The sequence below is a fragment of the Cyprinus carpio genome, chromosome A12 (assembly GCF_018340385.1).
Source record: "Cyprinus carpio isolate SPL01 chromosome A12, ASM1834038v1, whole genome shotgun sequence".
NCBI lineage: Eukaryota > Metazoa > Chordata > Actinopteri > Cypriniformes > Cyprinidae > Cyprinus > Cyprinus carpio.
This window is the reverse complement of record NC_056583.1, coordinates 8,322,029-8,343,587: the sequence shown is the minus strand read 5'-3', so window position 1 is coordinate 8,343,587 and position 21,559 is coordinate 8,322,029. Positions and strand designations below refer to the sequence as shown.

The window sequence follows — 21,559 nt, the reverse complement described above, 5'->3', positions numbered from 1 at the left end:
TTCTTCTTGGAAAAAACAACAACTTGCATCTCTACTAGGAAGAAATGCTGTTTTTAATTAATTTCTCATGATGTGGTAATGTGAGGGAAATTAATGATTGCTGAGTGAATATGAGTAAATAGTTCAGCAAATGATATAGAGCCAGTTAATAAAAACTACTCAGGGGTTGCAATAAATGTTGTTATTAAACAAATAAGAGTATTTATGAATGGTTATGGAGATGAACGTTACATTTGCACTTTGTATTGTATGAATAGGTGAAACTAAGTAACACCATGGAGAAAGAGCTTAACATCCTTAACATATAAATATTTACTTCAGGAGAGTTAACTTTGATGCTGCGCATGGGAAAGAAAGCGCACCAGTTGAGACCACAACAATCTGTTAACAGTCTTAACATATACATTTTGACTATATTTATTAGAGACATAATTGTAAATGTATTTTATATGTATTTAAATTTGAAATAAAATAAATTACAATATTTATTTATATTATATAATAATCTGCGTGACCCCATCGTTGCCTTTCTTTGATAACGTTCCAGGGTGTTCCAAATGAGCGATTGTTGTCAGTGAAGTCCACTTCAACGGATATCCCGTGCTTAGGGAGTAGGGAGCAGTGAACACTGCGTAGGGTCCCTGTCAATTGGAACGCACCTTAAGAAAGAGATGGTTCTTTAAAGAACCTTTGACCAAATGGTTCTTTGTGGAACCAAGAATGGTTCTTCTATGGCATTGCTGTGAAGAACCTTTTAAGCACCTTTATTTTTAAGAATGAAGATTGGGCGCGCTAGGGTGGTATGGCTGTAAGCATGAACAAAACAAGCTATCGCTGTATAAAAAATGCAGATAGAGACAATTTTACTGATGAAACAAGAAGACAGTGAAGACAATATATGGATTATCTGTACAGTAGTAATGTAAAATAAAGTAAATGCATGGTTTAGTTGTCACCAGGGCACAGTAAGCTACATACAGTACAGTATCAAGATCAATGGCATTACCACTATCGTACCACCACAGTATCTAACTTTTTTAAAGCTTGATTGTGTTGAGATCTCAGGTAAGACTCAGGTATAGGCAGCTCACCAAGTTTTAAGACACAGCCATCATCACTTTAGTGTTATCTAGCTCATTTCTATCTGTGTTTATCTGTTTTCTGTGTTATGCAGATTTGGTAGTAACTGTTGTTATGATGTATAATAGTGATAAGTACATTTTGTTGACATTGAGATGAACGTTAAAGATGACTGAGTTACATTTGTCCAAATGTGTTATACACAACAGAGCTCATAGCATGGAATACTCTATTCCACAATACAATGCATTCAGCCTTGCATTTCCAGTATGAAAACTGAACTAGAAGTAGTATCTCTTTCTTGACTTATTTTCTGTGTCTGAAACTTAAGGTGGCCCCTGCCAGTTAGCGACTTCACACACAGATTTTTTGAGGCACCACAATGTCTAATAATCTTAAAACAAATAAAGTTATATTTAGTGACTACAAATCATATTTTTCAATAGGCAAATGCACATATTTCTTTCAAAGCTCTTTTAGGCTGCATTTTGTTCTTACATGATGTTATACAAACACTGGATTCATACATGCTTACTGTTAACACTAATCCAAAGTTAGCTGAAATAATAATAATTAGTTATTATATAATTATTAATATTTCTGTGATGATAACTATGTAGGCCTAAACTAAAGCTGCCACAATGCAGATTATACGGAAACAATATAGCCTAGCCTACTAGGCTACTATATGAAATGCTTACTGCTGTATATGCCATTATAATGTTTCCATGCTGTTTGGAATAGAAACAGAAGGATGCAGTATACTAGTATTTAATAAGACAGCGCGTCGACCTTTAAAAGCAACTTAAAAAAATAAATAAATAAATAAAACTAATAAATAAATAAAAAATGTGCTATCTGATTGCCTTGCGTGGAAGTTTCTGACCGCCTAAAAGATTTTATGATTTTATGAGTAGATGAACTGACACTCACCATCTTGAGTTCTCTTTCGATCTGAACTGCCCTCTGGACTATGGGACCCCGTACAGCGTATTCCACCCGTTTAACGTTCGGGTTCATCGTGTCCATCGTCAGCACCCTCTCACGGTATTCACAGCCGTTCTCAGTCATTGTATCTCCGTGTATTCCTTTTCTGAGAATTTCTGGTGTAAACCTGGAGATAACAGAACAGACGTGCAATATATATAAAATCTGGCACATAGATAAAGGACAGTTTGAACATTAACCATCGCAAATTTGGGGCAGGGCTCAAATCACTAGGCGGAGTTGGCAAATGCTAGGGGTGCCGTGCATCCATATGTGCGCCCAATAGAGTTTTTTTTTTTTTTTTTTTTTTTTAAATCCATTTTTATTATGGCTGCATGACAAATCAAAATAAATATGGCTTAATGCATAGTTTTATCGCAAAGGCTGCCATTACCGTTAACAGAGGTCAGAGACGCTGAAGACGTGCGAAATTGGATGAAAATCCTAAATATTAAATTGGGGATGGGATTTATATTAATGTATCTGAATATTCATCAGAAACGTTTAGATGGCAATTTTTTCATCTTACCTCTGTATAATGCTTATTAAAATGCTGTGTATAAGCACAGCGCTGCTTTGTTTACAGTGGTAACTAAGGAAGCGCTGTATGTTCCATGAGTGCCTGCTGTCAGTGTCAAAGAGTGACTCTGCGTTCTCATTCATTCCGTCTGCTGTTTTTGTATAGTGCAGATTTTTTTATGTAGCATAATTTTACAAAGCTAAAGTTAGAACATTCTGATTTTGCTTATAATGTTGAAATTATACAGTATAATTTAACCCTCTGAAGTCGATTAACGCGTATACGCGTTATGTGGCATTTTCTCCTGATAACCCCGAAAATAACTTAAATTACACTTTCAGTTTTGATCGTACAGATAAGAGCAATACATCAATCGAATCTGTAAAGGGTCTACTTTTTTGTATACAGACATAATAACAACAAAACTTTGTGCACTTATAAAATAAAGATAACAAACAAGGAGTGCTGTCTGAAGCCTTTGTCTGCGCTGATCTTCATTTACAAACGCGTCATTAAAATCAACTGTAACTCAGTATCAGGGACGTGGGAACTATATTGTGAGAGGGGGGGCGGGATTCTTTGGGGGTGTGGGGGGGGGGGAGTGTTAGTGTAGGCCTATAGCAGGCTGTGTTATGTATCCTGATTGACTTTATGATTAGTTAAATCTGTTTTGCACATGCATCGCCACAGAGTTAACCATTTCAGACAGTACAGGACAGCCTCTGTCTCGTTCACTTCACGTCTGTGGCCGTTACGCACAGCTCAGTGTGGCCCAGGCACGGCGCCAGGATTCCGGTTTTGGATGGGCCAGACCAATCGTGGGTGGGCCTTAAATTAAAAATGTTAAATTAAAAAAAAAAAAAAAAAAACCTTTATCCAATCACTGCTTAACCTAATAAATAGCCTGTTATAGTATATAACAAGGCTATTTATTACTGTTATATTATCTGTGCGTATACATAATATAGATTTTAATAGCTTGATGCTCTTTAAATATTTTGTTGCATTGTTAAAAGTTTCGGTGCATAGGACAGACCTATCCGCGATCGCTCTCCAAGGTTCTGACCAAAGAAGAGCGCTTTGGAATCTCCATTACGCATTAAAACGCATCATACCTGGGCTGCGTTTCCCGATAACATTGTCTCTTAGCGCGCTACGAAGACTCTTCAGGTATAACTTAACTAAAGCCACTAAAGGTATACCATTGCTAGGCGTCTTCAGGGGTAGCCTATCATCCACTCGCGAGGCATAGGCGCTGAAAGGCAGAGGCGCTGGCGCCCTCCTAGCAACGGCGCTGTTTTTGGTAAAACATGATTTTGACGACTTCATTAAGTTTTGTTTTATAGAAAACTCTTTTTAAAAGATATTCGTTTTGTATAAATTGTATCTTAATTTTGATCAATTTTTTTATCAATCAATTGCCCATATTTAATAAATAAGAAGCAAATATATAGCAGACAATGTAATAACCTTAGTGTAATTGACAGAATTACTAAAAAATATTTTGCTACCTAAAAGTTAAAGATTTTTTTGTGTCACGCATGCATGCATGTCTATTTCCCTCATATTAAATATAAAACGCATGTGGACTGATATTTTTCCAATGTCTGGACTCCTTTATTAATAGAGTATATAAACAGACGTTTCAATATATTGGTATTAAATGCATTTTCTGAGAATTTATATTTCAAGTTTTTACTGCAAATGTCGAAATGCGCGCTCTTTGGTCCATCAGTGCTTGAATCACTGATCAAATTAGAATAAAATATCTCATAATAAAATACAAAAATCGACTGATTTATGAATGTATATGCATAGTTCTCATCAGTCGGAAATACAGATAAACGCTTTCATTTGTTGTATTTTTGATCCTGAAAGAAAACAGAACAACAAAAGAGCGAATCATATGCCTACATGGAGTCTGTAGCCTACGTGTTATGCTTCTTACGCGGACTTTTGGGACTCAGTTTTGAACTGGTGTCAAGGCGCAATGAATGAAATGCACAAATGGTAATTAAATAGTACCCCTGAAATGAATGATGATCTGCTTTTATGTAATTTTTCCTTTTTTATTCAGAATATTCACAAATGTGTTAGCTATGGCATGAAATATCTGATATTCCGATTGTCAAATACATGCAAGTGGAAGTGTATTGTTGTTGAAACACCTTTATAACGATCGCGTTAGTTGAGCTGTATGCGCGATATAATTTTATGACACAAAATTTTGAAATGTAGGCTTAAATCAAAACACATTTTAATTCAGATTCTATATATATATATATATATATATATATATATATATATATATATACGGAAAACAAAAACAACGAAAAAAAAACAGCTGGCTGACCCCTAGAGGGGTGGGGTGGGGAAGAGAGGGGGGGGCGGCCGCCCTCCCCGCCCCCCCTGTTCCAACGTCTATGCTCAGTATACTCAACACAGAGACATGCGAGAGATATCTATAGAAAGCCTGACATGTGTACTTTTAAACTAAACAAGTGCTGCTGAAAACAAATATTCTGTGATAAAGTAATCCATATGAAAACAACGCGATGTCCGATTTTCACGTCTCCCTTCATTATCTTCTAATGCGACCACGCCCCCGCGCCGAGCGCGCTATTGAGATTCAAATGTTTCACTGAAGCGTGCGGCTTGAATACGCCCACACAACAGAAGACAACGCAGCGAGATTGTTCTTCGAGGTTTTTATTTTATTTTACTGTTTGCTTCGCGATGAGAGGAATAAGCCATAATTCACCCCAAAAAGATGTGATGTGGTTGAGGATTTGAGATTTGGATTTCCTCAGAAAAAAAAGAATGAAGCACTTTATTCAGCAGAGATCATAAACATGAGTAAGTCTCTTTTTATTTATTTATATACTTGTAGTTTTCACATTACGTGTAAACATTTTACTAGTTAGACTTTTTCCAAACTATAATTCCTGACTAAATGTATAATCAAGTGAAACATTATGAAGTTTCAATAACAATATACACTACTATACCATTCAAAAGCTTGATGTAAATAATATAAATGAAACAAATAAATGTAAATGTAACAGATGTAACAAACAATGCTGTTCTTTCAATTTATCCCCCCAAAAAACCTGAAAAAATATTCTCAGCTCTTTTCAACATTAATAATAATAATAATAATAATGATAATAATAACAATAAATGTTTTTTTGTAGAAAATAAGATTGTTATAAGGATTTCTGAAGGATCGTGTGACTGGAGTAATAATGCTAAAAATTCGGTTTGAAAGTCAGCTTTGATTGTTCCTAATAAACTGTTTAACTGCACTCACAAGTGAATATTAAATTATGTTGTGGGATAATTAAATATATTCTAAATAAACTACAAACATAAAATTATATACATTTATTTTGTCCTTACATTCTTTCTTGTAACTCTTCCCTCTCAGTCACACAGCTGACTGAATGGCTCATTATGCAGCTCATTATGCAGGCCTTTGTCTTCTCAGGTGTGAATCACAATGATATTCATGATAGTTGACACCTACTCGCATATGACTTTTACCAACAAAAAGTGTCTTAAAAATTTAAATCAATATATTGTTTTCTTCAAGTCAAGTCAAGTCAAGTCATCTTTATTTATAAAGCACTTTAAACAAAAAAGATTGCGTCAAAGCAACTGAACAACTGTAAGTGAGTAAACAAGATGATTTTCACATCATTTAGAAAGAAAAATTCTAGGCTACAAGCTCCAGTTCTCAAAAGTCCAGGGAACCAATGTTCTGTATGTGTTTTATTGCCTTATTCAAGTGATTTAACATTTTTAGTTTTTTCACTAACCATGCATAACATTTTTTTTTCTCAAAAACACAAAAACACTGCTCACATATTATTATAGCCCCGTTTGTACATGTATGTAGCATCTTTGTTTGGATCATAGTTCAGATTTTACAGTTCAGCCTGTAATAGAGCAAATAAACATCTTGTCTAAACAATAGTTTTTTTTTTAATTTTTATATTGTTTCATTTGTTTTATCCCATAAAACTATGCAGTTTCTGTGTGAATGATCAGTGGTGGAATTGGCTGCGATGCAGCTAAAATCTTGCCTAGGCCACCAAGTTGGTCAAGGTCAGCTCTGATTTGGAGTCTTTAACTCAAACCCTCTTGCACCACTAACTGTCCAAACATTGTTTATGTTAATAATAAGGGCTAGAAATAAACATCTTAATTTTTTCTTCTGATTTCTTTGGCTCAAGATGATTTGATTTGTACCCTAAGATGTCATGTTGATGTCGTCAATTTTCCATCATAAAATTGTTCCTGCCATTTTTTTGAAAAACCAACTTTTTTCAAACTCTTCCTAGACCATTGGTCCCATTTTTGTGAAAACCAAATCAGCGCTTTAGCCAATTCAGACAAAACTTGGTGTTATGACAACCATGACCTAAGGGTACCTGCACAAGGTACCCAGCTATTTAACACTACTCTTTGTCACATCACACTGAAAAAGTGAAAGTGAAGTGACATACAGCCAAGTATGGTAGCCCATACTCGGAATTTGTGCTCTGCTTTTAACCCATCCAAAGTGCACACACACAGCAGTGAACACACACACATCGTGAACACACACCCGGAGCAGTGGGCAGCCATTTATGCTGCGGCGCCCGGGGAGCAGTTGGGGGTTCGGTGCCTTGCTCAAGGGCATCTGAGTTGTGGTATTGAGGATGGAGAGAGCGTTATACATTCACTCCCCCCACCTACAATTCCTGCCGGCCCGAGACTTGAACTCACAACCCTTAGGAACTCTCTAACCATTAGGCCACAACTTCCCCACACTACATTAATCTGGGAACAGTGCTACCTATTGGTCAAAAGTGATAAACAATTAAACTACTAGTGATTGTTTTTATGATTTTTCAGCCATTTTGACAAAAAGCATATTACAAATGTATTTTTATTTTTTATTGTTGCAGGTGGTCTGATGCTCCCTGCCATGCTTAGGTCCTCATTTTGCCTCTGTTGTGCTTTTCCCTAATTGCTGCTTGTTTATTTATGTAGCACCGTGGTCCTGTGAGACATGACATTTCGTTCCACTGTATGTCCACACATGTAGCGGAATGACAATAAAGCTCAGCTTGAACTTTAACTTGTTAGATTAAACCATAGGGTAGATCGCATACATTTGGAAAAGAGGGACAGTTGAAACTTGTGTACACATCACTCAAACAGTAGTATCCCACTGCTTAAGATGCTTCATGTTTCATTGTCTGAGAAAATCAACAGTCATATACAGAGAATGAATTAAAACAAATTTAAACAACTAACTTCTAGTTATAACTGATATAACTGACATTTGTAACAAAGCAAATAAGGATATCATGGCAGTTTTAGAAATATACATGCCGTTTAATGGGTACAGTTGAAACAGTGTTTCTTCATCATTATGCACATCTGAATATAAGGCATTTTTTTTACTTTCAGTCGTTGTTATTAATTATATATCACGTATAAATGATTATATACAAAATTAATAATACTTATTAAAATGATGTGGTTTGTAATTAGTAAAATTAGCTTGGAAAGAAATGACCAGAATATCAACTTGCCTTATAATTTTGCATGCACTGTAATTTTAACCTTTAATTTGCCTGTTGTTTAGTTAACAAATTATACTCTAGCAGGGGTTTGCATTGCCTTGAATAAATTGAAGAACTAAAATAAAAAAAATGTGTAAAACCAATGTAGTAATAAACCAACATTATTCAAAATGTCTTATTTTGTTTTCAGTGGAAGAAAGAAATTCATACAGGTTTGGAACAACATGAGGGTGAGTAAATTAAATTTTTGGGTCAACCATCCCTTAAAATAAGTTAGCAATTATGGAATTAAGGAAACCAGTCAGTTTACCACTACTTGATTAGAACTATCATTTTAACTCTATAGGCACCTTAATAAAAAAGGGACAATAATCTCGAAACCACTGTTCGGTGAAGGTTCAAGAGTCTAATATTTCTATTGGCTTTACTGTGGATCTGCTGTGTGTTATAATAAAACTAAAAATGATATACAGTGGGTATAAAAAAGAATCACCTCTTCCCCCATTAAAATAACCACATTTTGTTGCTTTGCAGCCTGAAATGAAGACAGAAACATTTTTTGTTTAATTTCATTCGGCTGTATTTACTCAGTGCAGCTTATAACACCCAAGAGAAAGATATAAAAACAACATGCCAGGGGGAAAAAAAAGGAAAAAAAGGAAAACAGAATCACTGAGTTGGAAAAAGGATCACCCCTTGTATCAATATTTTGTTGAACCACCTTTTCCTTTACAGCCTTTAGTCTGTTGGGAGATGTCTCGACTAACTTTGCACATCTAGACATTGCTATATTTGCCCACTCTTTGCAGAACTGCTCAAGTTCAGTAAAGTTTGATGGTGACGGACTGCAGTCTTCAAGTCATTCCACAGATATTTGTGGGGTTTAAGTCTGGAATCTGACTAGGCCATGCATGGACATTCAATTTTTTCTCCTTCAACCACTGTGTGGTCAGTTTTGCTCCATGCTTTGGGTCATTGTCAAATTGGAAGTCCCCCCACCGCTCCCATTTACAACTTTCTGGTAGAGAGTAGAAGATCTCAATCATTTGACAGTATTTTGTCCCATTCATTTTTCCTTCTATCCTGACAAGTGCTCCAGTCTCTGCTGCAGAGAAACACCCCATAACAGGATCTTACCACCTTCATGCTTTACTGTAGGAATGCTGTTATTTTGATGGTGAGCTGTATTAAATTTCCGCCTGACATATCGTTTGGTGTTGAGGCCAAATAATTCGAGAAGGGTCTGGCTGCAGACTTGCACTTGCACTCTCAGACTTGCATTCTCAGACTTGCACTCTCAGACACTTGTGCTTCCGCTAGCGACGTCACTTGCAGTCTTTATTTTTTTATTTTGTTCTTTTTATTGATAATTTTTTGTTTGAATCTCTCAGCATTTTACAACAGTAGCCAGGTGGTGAAGAGAAGAAAAAATAAACTAAATTACAATGTCACTTGCAATCGCCACTTGCACTCTCCGCTACCTGTGACATCACTTGCAATCAGTGGCGCCCCCAGAAAATTTTAATAGGGGTGGCCAGATGAGGCCACAGTAAATCTTGGGGTGGCACATCAAAAAAATAAATAAATAAATAAAGGGTTTGCAATATTGACAAAAAATGATATCTCTGTGACTTCTGGGATTTTATCGATAACGAAAATTAGACAATATTTTGCTGTGTGTGTTATTGTGCTGATATCTTATTTCTGAGTGTGCTGACAGCTGAGGCTTTTTTTTTTTTTTAACCTTTATGCCATTTTTTTCTAAAAGTGTGCACCATCTTTTAAGTCAGACACTTGCATTTGGGCTGTTAACAAGCAAATGCAATCAGTATCAGCAAAATTGATCTTTGCAATGCAGTGAAAACAGAAACTGCATCTGAAGTGCCATTTAGATGTTTTTACACACTGTTTAATGGAGCTCTGAGGGACATGGAATACTTTAACCTGGAGTTACAAATTAATAAATAATGTTTTGATATTTTAAATATAAAACATTAAAAACTGATGTTTGAAATTGTTTAAAAAAATGAAATGGTACCTTAAATGTGAAATTAAAACAGCCAGTAGGTGGCAGCGAGTCACTGTTAATAAGTGAGTCATTGCGATTGAACCGAATCATTTAAACGGTTGATTCATTCAGGAACGAAACACTATCATGTTGATCAGAGACGCAAAACAGTGGCTGTGTTTTGAATGATTTTTGTTTTTAGAAATAGAGCGCAAAAAGTGAATATGTTGTATAAGACGTAAAACTCTTGATATTAACTTCTTGTTTATTGAACTGTTGTATGAAATCAATGCCACATTTGCAATTATGCAGACTTCTGGAGAAAAACATCACTCTTCGTGTGATAGCAACTATATTAAATGATATATAAATTATATAGATCTAAAATTAATAGATTTAAAATAGATTTAAATTAATAGTAGCCACTGCAAATCATCCTAGGGTGTGGCCACAGGGGTGGCCAGAGTTTATAAAAATATGTACTTATCCAAACCTTACCACCCCAATGACACCCCCCATAATGCAATCAACACAAATCGTGCATGTTGCCAATGGAGACAAGACGCTTTGGTGGTGATTAAACGATTAAAACTAAATTAGTAGGCCTACAACTATAACGTACAGGGACATACAGACATCATGTCTGTGGTCAAAAATTTTAATGATTGATGCCTTCGCGCAGCACACACACACAAAGGGATAGAAGGGATACATTTGGCGCTTCTGGGCATGCGCACATAAATACAGCATAATTTTTGTCACACTGTACAACATTATTAGTATTTCATTATTGTAAAGGGTAAGTTTAAGGCTGGGGTAGGTGTAGTCATTAATAAAACACAATCTAACAGGTAGAAAATTTAATTAGAAACATCTAAACTTTTCAGAACGCAGCAAGTGCACCGCTGGTCATGTGACAAGAATCAACAAATCAGCTTCATCATTTCCCGTAAGAAAAAAGAAAGCTAAGCCAAGATGGAGAAACAGCTGATCATAGCTGTACAAGGATAGCCATTTTTTAAATAAATTTTTTAGCAGAGCTACTGCAAGGGAAGACGAATACCTACGCAGTCACAAGGGATCCCCCTGTGAAACATTCGGGGAGGCAGAAAGCACTGCAGCACACATTGCTGGCAAGGGAGTCACATTCAATCTGTAAAAACCTGATAATGTACATGATGAAGCCCAGTTTGCTGCTGCACAAATTTCAGAGAGTGACACCACTTTGAACACTACCCAAGATGTTGCCAAGGCACCTGTAGAGTGACAATGAATAGATGAGGGAGCAGACTTTCCTGCAGACTCGTACGCATGTAAAATAACCTGTGTCACCCAGTGTGCCAGTCTCTGTTTAGAAAGTGCACCACCTCTCCGCATATCACTAAAACAAATCCCATTTCGGACTCCAGACTGCCCTTGGAGGACAAAGACAATTAGCTCCTTTCAAGAAGGCAACAATCAGCTGGTCAGACCCAAGTGAGGAAGCACCAAACTCGGACTGGTGAGCTGACAAAGCTGCCACATTCACCTTAAGTGTAGATATAGAACGTCCAAGCTCCAAAAGATGTTGCAAGAAATCTAAAATGCATCCCACTGAACACTGTAGTGGATTAATATCATGGCTAGAACACCAATCACAGAATACCTTCCATTTACATGAATACAACTTATGTGTAGATGCAGCATGCGCATTCAAAACAGTGTCCCTGGCTCTCTGTGAACACTCCAAGAGACCACTCCAGAGGCCACACCCACAATTTCACTCATGTCTGGATGTGGGTGCCAAACTCTCCCTTCTAACTGACTCAATAGGTCTGGTCTGTTCAGCAGATGACAAAGTGGCCCTATTAAAACAGAAAGAAGGGTCTGAAACCATGGCATTGCAGGCCAATGAGGAGCCACTAACAGTAGACAGTGCCTGCAGTCTCGCACCCAACAGCCTTCCAAATAAGTGGTAATGGACGAAAAGCATATAGGATAACGTCCGGCCAGTCGTGGACTAATGCATCCAGATCTAGAGATCCTGGTTCATCCATCAGGGAAAACCAACTAGGACAGTGAGACGTGTGACTGTCTGCAAACACATCCACTGCAGTGGTCCCATATGTTCTCCATATCATCTGCACGAAGTCTGAATGTAGACTCCAATCTCCCTGTGAGTCGTCCTGGTAGTCGTCCTGGTAGGTATGCTGCCCGGATGGAAAACAGATTGGTGTGCACCCAAATGAGTAGATTGTGAGCTACCCGAAGCGCACTCTGTGACCTTGTGCCTCCCTGATGTTTGATATAAAAATGGCCACTCTATTGTCCGTGCATACCAAGAAATGCTTTCCCCTGAGAACAGTCTAAAAATGCAAAAGGGTAAGGAACACAGCTGTCAGTTCCAAAACATTTATGTGCACTTTGCGCAGAGCCCCTCGCCAGATGCCATTCACTCCTCTCCTGAGCCAGACTCCCCCCCAACCAGCCGAGAAGACTAGCATTCGTCCTTATGACTTCCCAGCGTGCAGTTGGAGGTCCTAATAGAACTCCTTTGAGAAGAAACTGCTGCTGTCACAAAGGTGTTAGGACTTGCATGCAGCGACGTGTGACTCTGATCTTTGTGTATTTGACTTGTATCAGCCACAGGCATTTTTGAAAGAGCCAGCACTGGAATAGCCTGAGCCAGAATAACCACTGGTACTACTGCTGTTGCTGCTTTGAGCTTCCCCAAGAGTCTCAAGAGAGCCACATAGTGCTGAGTGTGACCCACCCGAAGCCTCTTCATAGCTCTCAGAATTTAACTTATTCTCTCTGAAGTCGGGCAAGCCGACATTGTGACAGAGTTTAAAGCAAAACCTATGTAACTGGTTGACTGCGTTGGAACAAGCTTGCTTTTGTCCCAGTTCACAATGATCCCCAAAGATGTGATGTGTTCCAGCAGGTAACGAGCTTGATCTATTACCTGCTGGGGTGATGTGCACAGACAAGCCAGTCATCCAGGTACTGTAACACTCTCATGCCAGTCCTCTGGAGTGGTTCCAATACTGCCTGGTCAAACTTTGAAAAAACTTTTGGTACCAATGCAAGGCCAAACAGAAGAACCATGAACTGAAATATTTGACCCCCTATGGCAAATTGAAGAAACCGCCTGTGCTCTGGTGCAATCGGAATATGAAAATAGGCATCCTTCAAGTCTGTTGTCACAAACCAATCTTGCAGCATGATGGCTTGCGTGTTATGCATAACATTCTGAACAGGAGAAACTTGAGAAAATTATTTAAGTTTCTTAGATCTAAGTCTTTCTTTGTGACCAGAAAATAAATGAAAAAAAAATGAAGTTCATGATTGATACAACACCTGAACTTCATGTGCAAGTGCCTGTGCCTGACGTGGATTGTGAACTATTGTCTGTCTCATGCCGTTTGTGAACAGGAGGTTTAACTGTATATGGTACCCTCTTGAAAGGGTAATCAAGAGCCACTGATTTGTTATTATTGATCTCCAATGATTTAATTGACTTTCCTTGAAACAGCCCACTGTCGACATGTGAGCGTCAACGCTCCTGCAAACTCTTTCCTGTAGAGCTGGGGCGGTGGTGCTGTTGGGGACCTGGGGGTCGGGTGTGAGACTGATTTCCACGTGGTTGAGTCCCACCATATCTGGGAGGTGAAGTAGGTGGTGGTGGAGTAGTCTGAGAGTTCCGATGGTGGAAATGTTGAGATGATCTATAAATGGGTCTTACACCAACATTGTAAAAAATGAGCACCAGAGGCCTGGGTCCTTGGGCAGTCCCCACATGACGGGAGCGAGTTTCAGACACTGACACACACTGATCCAAGGCTTCCTGTGCAGCTGGTCCAAAAATTCTACCAAGTTCCAATGGCAATCTCCGCAAATTGTTCCTACATACCTCCGGCAAAGAGGACTGGGCCAACCAAATTTGCCGTCGAGCTTGTGCAAGAGTACCTAAGGCTGTTCCACAGTGTTTGGCAATAACACCCATAGTCTGCAATGTAAGTTCTGTTAAGTCTGTCACTAACGGGTCAGATGAAGTTTCTCTCAGAGAGGAGTGTAGAGCCACAAGCATGTGTGCCAAAGAATTAGAAACATGGCCAAGGCTCGCTGTAGCATTGTATGCATGAGTCAGTAACTCATCAGTGCGCCTTCACTCAACATTGTAGCAGCGTACATTCTCACAAAGCGCCTCATCGGGAGATACAATAAGTGCTGCCACACTAGATTCTATAGGTGGCATGCTACCAAGTCCTACTGTCTTTGGGTCTTGCATTATAGCCAGTGTACTGGCTAACTGATCTGGACGTGTAGCCTTCGTTGAATTTTGTAATGCAGACACCAATACAGATGTAAAGTCATTGCACTGAGGCATTGTAAATGATGTTCTCTGTGCACGACACAGAAAAATATTCTCAGAACCCACTGTTGGTTGAGGGGGATCTAGATTTATGCGGGCAAGCATAGCTTTTAATGTTCCTTCCAGGGATGCAACAACTGACCCACCTGATTTCTCAGGCACGGTCTTACTGCCAGAGTGCTGAGATGGATCTGCAGGCAGATTTTCCTCAGCACCCGAAGTAACATCTGGAATGGTTTCAAAAAGTGCATTATATGCATTACACTGTGGCATGTACAGTAGGTGGCCAACCAAAATGATGGTTCTACCGCCGCGGGTACTGCCACCGCCGCGCGTACCACCACCTATAGAATCTGAGTGGCGCCTTAACCACAAGTTATCAAACAAGCGCATCAAAGCACAGTTTTGCCTTGCTGATGTGTTACATTTGACGGCTGCAGTCAGGGAAAATAAAAGAAAAACACTGTAGTTAAAATATTTAATATTCACAGATGAATATAGAAAGGTATCCATGTTAAATCAATACTCACCCTAAAAGTCAATAAATCTGCGCGTTATTGATTCACGCCGCGATCATACGCATATAAGCCAAGGCAGCCAGGGCTTCCGAGTGTATATCGTCACAGAGGCATTCAAACTTGCCGGCATCCAGCAGATTGAAGCCTCTTGCGTGATGCAATCCATATCTCACGATCGCTGTGTGCCGCGAGATGCGTGTAAGTCCAACAATCGGTATACTAAAGCTGCACAAAATATTGTCATGTTCGATTTAACAAGCGAGAATGAGAAAGAGATCAGGGTGATGGGCTAAGGGGTAATTATAGTTCAAGGCACGTCATGAGTCACGATGTGACAGCTTTGTCATTTGATTCCTGGTCAAGCGTGAGCGGGGGGAGTTTTCCACTAGTGCTTTCAGCACTGCCTCTGGAGGTCTGGAGCAAAAGAAAATAGAACAATAGTTGTGGAACTCCAAGGCTTTCAAGGCTATTTTATTCACTTAAACATCGGATGAAGTGATACCTGTAGTTTTCTCTCTAATACAGATGATGCCAATGTATTTTGTGATGAGTCGCTATGACGAAAGGGGTTGCCAGGTTTTGTTTTACAACAAAACCCTCCCAATTGCTACCCAAAACTAGTCCAAACTAACTGGGGTCCCCCAGTTAAAATCGCTAAAAATACACATTGTTGCTCCAACCCACAGACATGAAAAACAACCCATGGCAGCAGTGATAAAGTAGCCAAATTCCACGGGAAAACCTTGGACTTGGCAACACTGTGACGAATACAATGGACACTAGCACTGTCTCGGCATGATCACAACAGTGCTGACATTGTATAATTTGGCACGGTCTCCCTGCTGCACTAATAATAGTAAGGCTTTCCTCTGTGTATACATATCCTTACAAGTAGAGGTGTAATCGGGTCTTAAAAGTTAGGCCCGACAGGGCCCGAGCCCGACAATTACAATTTGATTGACAGCTTTTTAAAAACCCGAACCTGTTTACAGCCCGACATTATTCAAATGTGCGCACGCACACAGCTATTTTGCCTTCTGTCAAGAATGAGTAATTTATACATGTTTTATCATAATTTATTCATGACTAACGTAGGCTATAGGCCACTTGGAAGTTGGAACAAAGAAACTAAATAAGTCCTCTGTAACATCATAACATCTCAGCACTCTAAATAGGCCTAGGCATACACTTAGCCTATAAACAGGCCAATGCACCAATAAAAATGAGTCTTTCTTAACAAATTAAATATTAAAGATAAATTCTTAATTAAAATGGGTATTTGGCAATAACGAAATTAAGAGAAAGGCTCCACGGGATTTGCTTCGCCACTTCCTCCACAATCCGGCCTCAACACGACAGTGAATAGCAGCTGAAATTTAATAAAACAATAATGCCAACATTAGCCTATATACTCTGTCAACATTATGCATTTAAGACTCAATTACTATTTAGTTATAATTAAAAAACCTTTACTCACCAAGATTAGGCTACATGTTTTTGTGGAGGAAAGTTATTGAATCCACTGTAGATGGCTTCAGCGCGGTCCTGGGCTCACTGATGGTGCATCCAGCAACATAACCCACTTGATCATTATTCTCATTATGCACATGGTCAAAACTTTTCCACACCTCAGACTTTGCTTCAGTTGCTGGTGCAACCAAAATGTAATCGAGGCAAGCCTCCATTTCACCTCCTCAGCATCCATTTTTGATTCTTTCTCGTGCTAATCAAAACGCATTAACCCCCCCCCCCCCAAGCTACTGATGTATTTTAAGGTATAAAAAATAAGTGAAAATATCTTAGGCTTTTGTTAAGAACACAACTTATTTCAGGTGTTTAACCAAAAACCCATTCAAAAAACTTATTTCTGGGTTTTAGGACCCATTCCTACAGTATTCTACTCGAGTCTTGCAGTCTCTACTAATGAGCTGATGAGTTTAATCATGTGTGATAGATGGGGAACCATGTACTGATGGGACATCAGGACAGGTTTAGGGAGCACTGTTTTCAGTTATTTCTATATTAACATAACCATGCCTCATATTGATCATATGCATTTGTTCTTGGCCTCACATAAACAGGTTTTGGTCTATGAAAAACATGAAGGAAACAGGGAAAAACTAACTGGTTTGTAATTCTGATTATATTCTGTGGTGATTTTCTTTGTTGCTTTGTTGCTACAACACTTAACTGCTGAACTTGTGTTTTCTCAGAGCATGTTTTCATTACTGGAAGGCGTAATGTTGTTCTCTGCCATTCAGCTAATGATATGCTGGAAACATACAAGAACTAACTTCTCTTTACTTCTCTTTAACTTTGCCATTTTTGCTCAACAACTTTTAAACTGTTGGTGTTAAAAAATATTTTAGCAGAAGTATGAAGTCAGTTCCCCTCAAATTAAAACAGTAATCTCATCATCACATTAACTTTTTGGATGTTCCACTAATGTCTGCAACCACAAAGTGTCTCACATTTTTTTGTTATCATTTTCAATGCTGGTCCATTGTTTTGTCATTTCAAACTTTCATTTCAAAAACAAACAAACAAAACCTTTATAGACACACGCTAATGATATCAGTAATATTTGCAAACAAATCATGAAGCAAATTTTTTGTACTTTTGTAAATAATTCCACATTACCTTATCTGATTGCTTTTGGTCATTAATCTCTGTCTTCCAGTTATTTAATCTGATCTTCTTTCCTCTTTTCTGTGCACAGTTTAAAAGACAACTCCACCAATGTGAAGACCATGTGTTCATATATGACATCAGAGGTTTTTTCCTGCCCACCCCTTTCATTCCGTTCTATTCAAGGAAAGTTTCCAAGACATTTCCGAGTCGACTTTGGCCTCTATGGATTGTACCTTCTCAGGAGAGAGTGATATTCGATCTTTGTAGACATGTGATGTTGACCCAGATGACATTCAGTTGAGCAGAACGTGCTGCACTCTGACAAAATGTACAAATGCTGCAGTCCATCAGCATAAACTGTACCATATTACACATCTTCTTCAACAGCTGTTGCTCAAACATCAGCCATCAAAACACAGGGACCACTTTCTAAAGATAACACACAGCTGATTGTGACATGTTGGTTGTAGAATGGAAGGAGAGAGTTGAAGCAAGGATCTATTTGCACCGTTTATTAACCCTCTGCTATTGTTCGATCATTTCAAGAAAAGGTCCCATGTGGTCTGAGAATTAAGAAATTTCTTTCATTCTGGGCTGATCATTTGAACTTATAATAAGTGGGAGGAAATACTGAATAAATGCTCTCTATAGATTTCCTCTTTCTCCCCAATAAGGAAGCTAAAAAAAAAATGTAAACATGCAAAACCTTGTGTATTATTATCACATATTAAACATTTCATCTTTCAAATAAAGTTATTTTAAATATGTGGATGACATTGCTAAATATTGTTACACGGTCATTAATCAATAAAATAAAAATAATGTTGTGCAAAAAAAAGTTCATTTTCCAAATTTTACATTTATGCATTCATGCAATTTCTTTCATTGCATTTGAAGTATGCATTTTATCTGTTCATATATTCCCTTGGAATTTAACTCTACTACTTGACCCACAGAAGCCAATTGCAAGATGGCAAAGTTACTACCTGGTCTTTATTACAGTTATACAGATACAAGGTGAGACAAGAAAATATGCTAAAACTGTGGTTGAAAATTGCTGGATATATAAGAAATAAATAACCAAAGGATTTGGATCGAATATATGTAAGAAAACTGAACAGTGCGGAATAAAAATTTACAATTCCTCCCAGGAAGTATTAACAGCCATAATACCACCATGGATATTCCCAGAATATAAGGTGTTTATATATAATTGAAATAACTGAAAAGACAAATGGAATAGCTGTTCTTTGGTACAAGAATACATAACATATACTAAAAGTGAAAGTGAAAAAAAATATATATATACTATATGGGTATATATTATATACATATACACTATATGGGTATTTAGGAATATATACATATTATTTTGAAGACACAGTAAAATTGACATGTCTGTAAGGAAACATTTATACTAGAATTCAACATAAAACAATAATTAATAATGTAGCTATACACAGCAGAACTAAGTGGGTGGAGGAAGTTAAACCAGACATAGTTATGATTTATTCTGATTCAGCAGCTGCACTGCAATAAGTAAAACAACTAAAAATAACATATTAAAAGAAATATACACTTCACTTCTAAATTTCGAAAACTAGGAATATATGATCAATCCTGCTGGGTACCAGATCAGAAGAATTCAAGGAAAGGAAATATAGTCATTAAAAACAGCACTGAAAACAACAGTAGTCATTAAAAACAGCACTGAAACAAAATGACTAATTTGGGAAAAATTAAGGTAAATTATTAATTAAAGGCAACGCAGACAAACCATTGCAAAAGACTTAACATAGATATTAAAAGAAGAGATTATTACTCCCTTGGGATGTAGAAGTATTCATTCACAATGAGAAAAAGGATTTTATAGTAAGTGATCTAATTTTCAGCAATAAGAATAAAAGTGCTTTAAATCTTGTTTTAAATCATCTTGTAAGTTTTGTAGAATATCATAGTTATAGCCTATATGATGAGAATAGTAAGGCCTGTAAATAGGGAGTAGGCCTACATGTTATTTAAAGGTATACAGTACTATTTTTGTCATTATTCAATTACCCCCATGTCGTTCCAAACCCGTAAAAGCTCAGATCGTCTTCAGAGCACAATTTAAGTTACTCACAATCACAGGCCTTTGGTTTTTCATCCAAAATACCTTAAATTGTGTTCCAAAGATGAACGGAGCTTTTATGGGTTTGGAACGACATGGGGGTAAGTGATTAATGACATCATTTTCAATTTGGGGTGGAGTATCCCTTTAAGAATGATTTTTTCAAACCCTAGTCTGTGGGGTAAAATGCCTGAGGGGGCATGGCTTAATAACTGTAGTTACTCTGTTCTGAACATCAAATCCTTTGTTTTTACATCAAATGTATTGTAACTAGGTGGTTGAATAAAAAATATTTGGACTTTATATTTAAAAATTACCTCAAGTTATCATAAGGTAGCTAGTTAGCTAGCCACAGTTGGCATTAGCTAACAATATTTTTCAAATAGGCTATAATAATTTTGTATTTCATAATTATTGATTATATTTTTATTTTAAGCTAAAACTGTCCTTAAGGGGGGCGTTTCCCCCACTCTGTATTGCTATATTCAATAGTCGTAGGCCTACTATTACATACTCCATTGTAGTAGGTGGCAGTATGCACGATTTACAACGGTCTGTATCCCTTCCCACCAGGAAACTAAAATAAGAAGAAGAAGAAGAAGAAGAACTCCGAGCATCAGCATCCAGTCAGCGCATACCACCCGGCAGCTTTACTGTATCGCGTTTGACAGTCCCGAACCTCAAGACCGTCACATTGTGTGTTTTGGCCGGTAAGGTTTGGCATTGTTTGGCCGGGCCGTGTTAACGTCTAAATGTTGTTCCCGAACGCGCGACGAACTTTATATTCGACGGTTGTCCACAGTGTAGACAGCGTCATCGAATATAATGGGAGTGTTGGTCGCGTCGCTCGCAGTGTAGAGAGGTTTTCTAATTGTTAATGTGTGACGGGCCACTCTCTGTCTATTGGGAGATCTTAATGTTATCAATCTGTCATCTTATAAATGTTAATGTAGGTGACCAACTCCTTCATTCCAGATGCCAGCCGACATTGTCAGTGTTTTGCCATGATTCTGTTTATAAATGTGACTAAATTATAAAAACTATGTGTTTTTAGTTTTATAAAAGCTACAAACACAAAACCTATTGCAGGGGCTGGGATTATTACTGCTTAGATTCAGGTTGCACCCTAAACTGGTTTATTTGGGACTTTACATTTAATGCAACTGCTTTTATCAAAAATATAGTACCCATAAGTGTAAAGGCTATATCGTTGTGTACTATGGTCGTACAGCGACGTATGATATCACAATGTAATTATATAGTTCTGATAGCTTACCATGTTCATGTGCCAGTATTTGCACAGGCTCAAAGTATATCTTGGTATTAATATGGTAACGTTACACATCCAAATAAATCTGTGGTGTACTATTTGTATATATCTGTGTGTGTGTGTGTGTGTGTGTGTGTGTGTGTATATATATATATATATATATATATATATATATATATATATATATATATATATATATATACATATATATATATATACACACACACACCTTTATAAGGTACAGAATTTTGAATGTGTATCAAACATAATCCTATATTTTTTCAGCTGAACAGTATATCAATAACAAGAAAACAAAAAATAATAACAACAACAAAAAACAAACAAACTTGGAACTCAGAATGGATTATGTATTGCTTAGAAAGTGTGTAAAGAGCACTCCCTTTATAATCAATAAAAAGCTGTTACTCATTCTCAGTTCATCACAATCTTCATTATAGTAAGTTCCATTATAGTGAATGAAGCTGTCTACACTGCACAGTGAGTC

At 37.6% G+C, this 21,559-nt stretch overlaps 2 protein-coding genes across 3 annotated transcripts in view; one reads left to right on the top strand and one right to left on the bottom strand.

Annotated features, from left to right (window-relative positions):
- Positions 1-17,834, bottom strand: part of si:ch211-217a12.1 (alanine aminotransferase 2-like) — a 59,069-nt gene extending 41,235 nt beyond the window's left edge. The window contains exons 1-2 of the mRNA XM_042767388.1: positions 17,684-17,834; positions 2,014-2,194 (exon numbers count right to left, since the gene is read on the bottom strand). Coding sequence (XP_042623322.1) covers positions 2,014-2,194; positions 17,684-17,706 — 204 coding nt within the window. The 5' untranslated portion in view covers positions 17,707-17,834. The remainder of the gene's footprint in view (positions 1-2,013; positions 2,195-17,683) is intronic.
- A 2,491-nt stretch (positions 17,835-20,325) lies between these two features.
- Positions 20,326-21,559, top strand: part of aclyb (ATP citrate lyase b) — a 69,650-nt gene continuing 68,416 nt past the window's right edge. Inside the window, exon 1 of one of the 2 annotated variants that reach the window (XM_042767383.1) lies at positions 20,326-20,494. The gene's annotated coding sequence lies outside the window, so the exon portion shown is untranslated. The remainder of the gene's footprint in view (positions 20,495-21,559) is intronic. The other variant, XM_042767384.1, reaches the window with a different exon arrangement.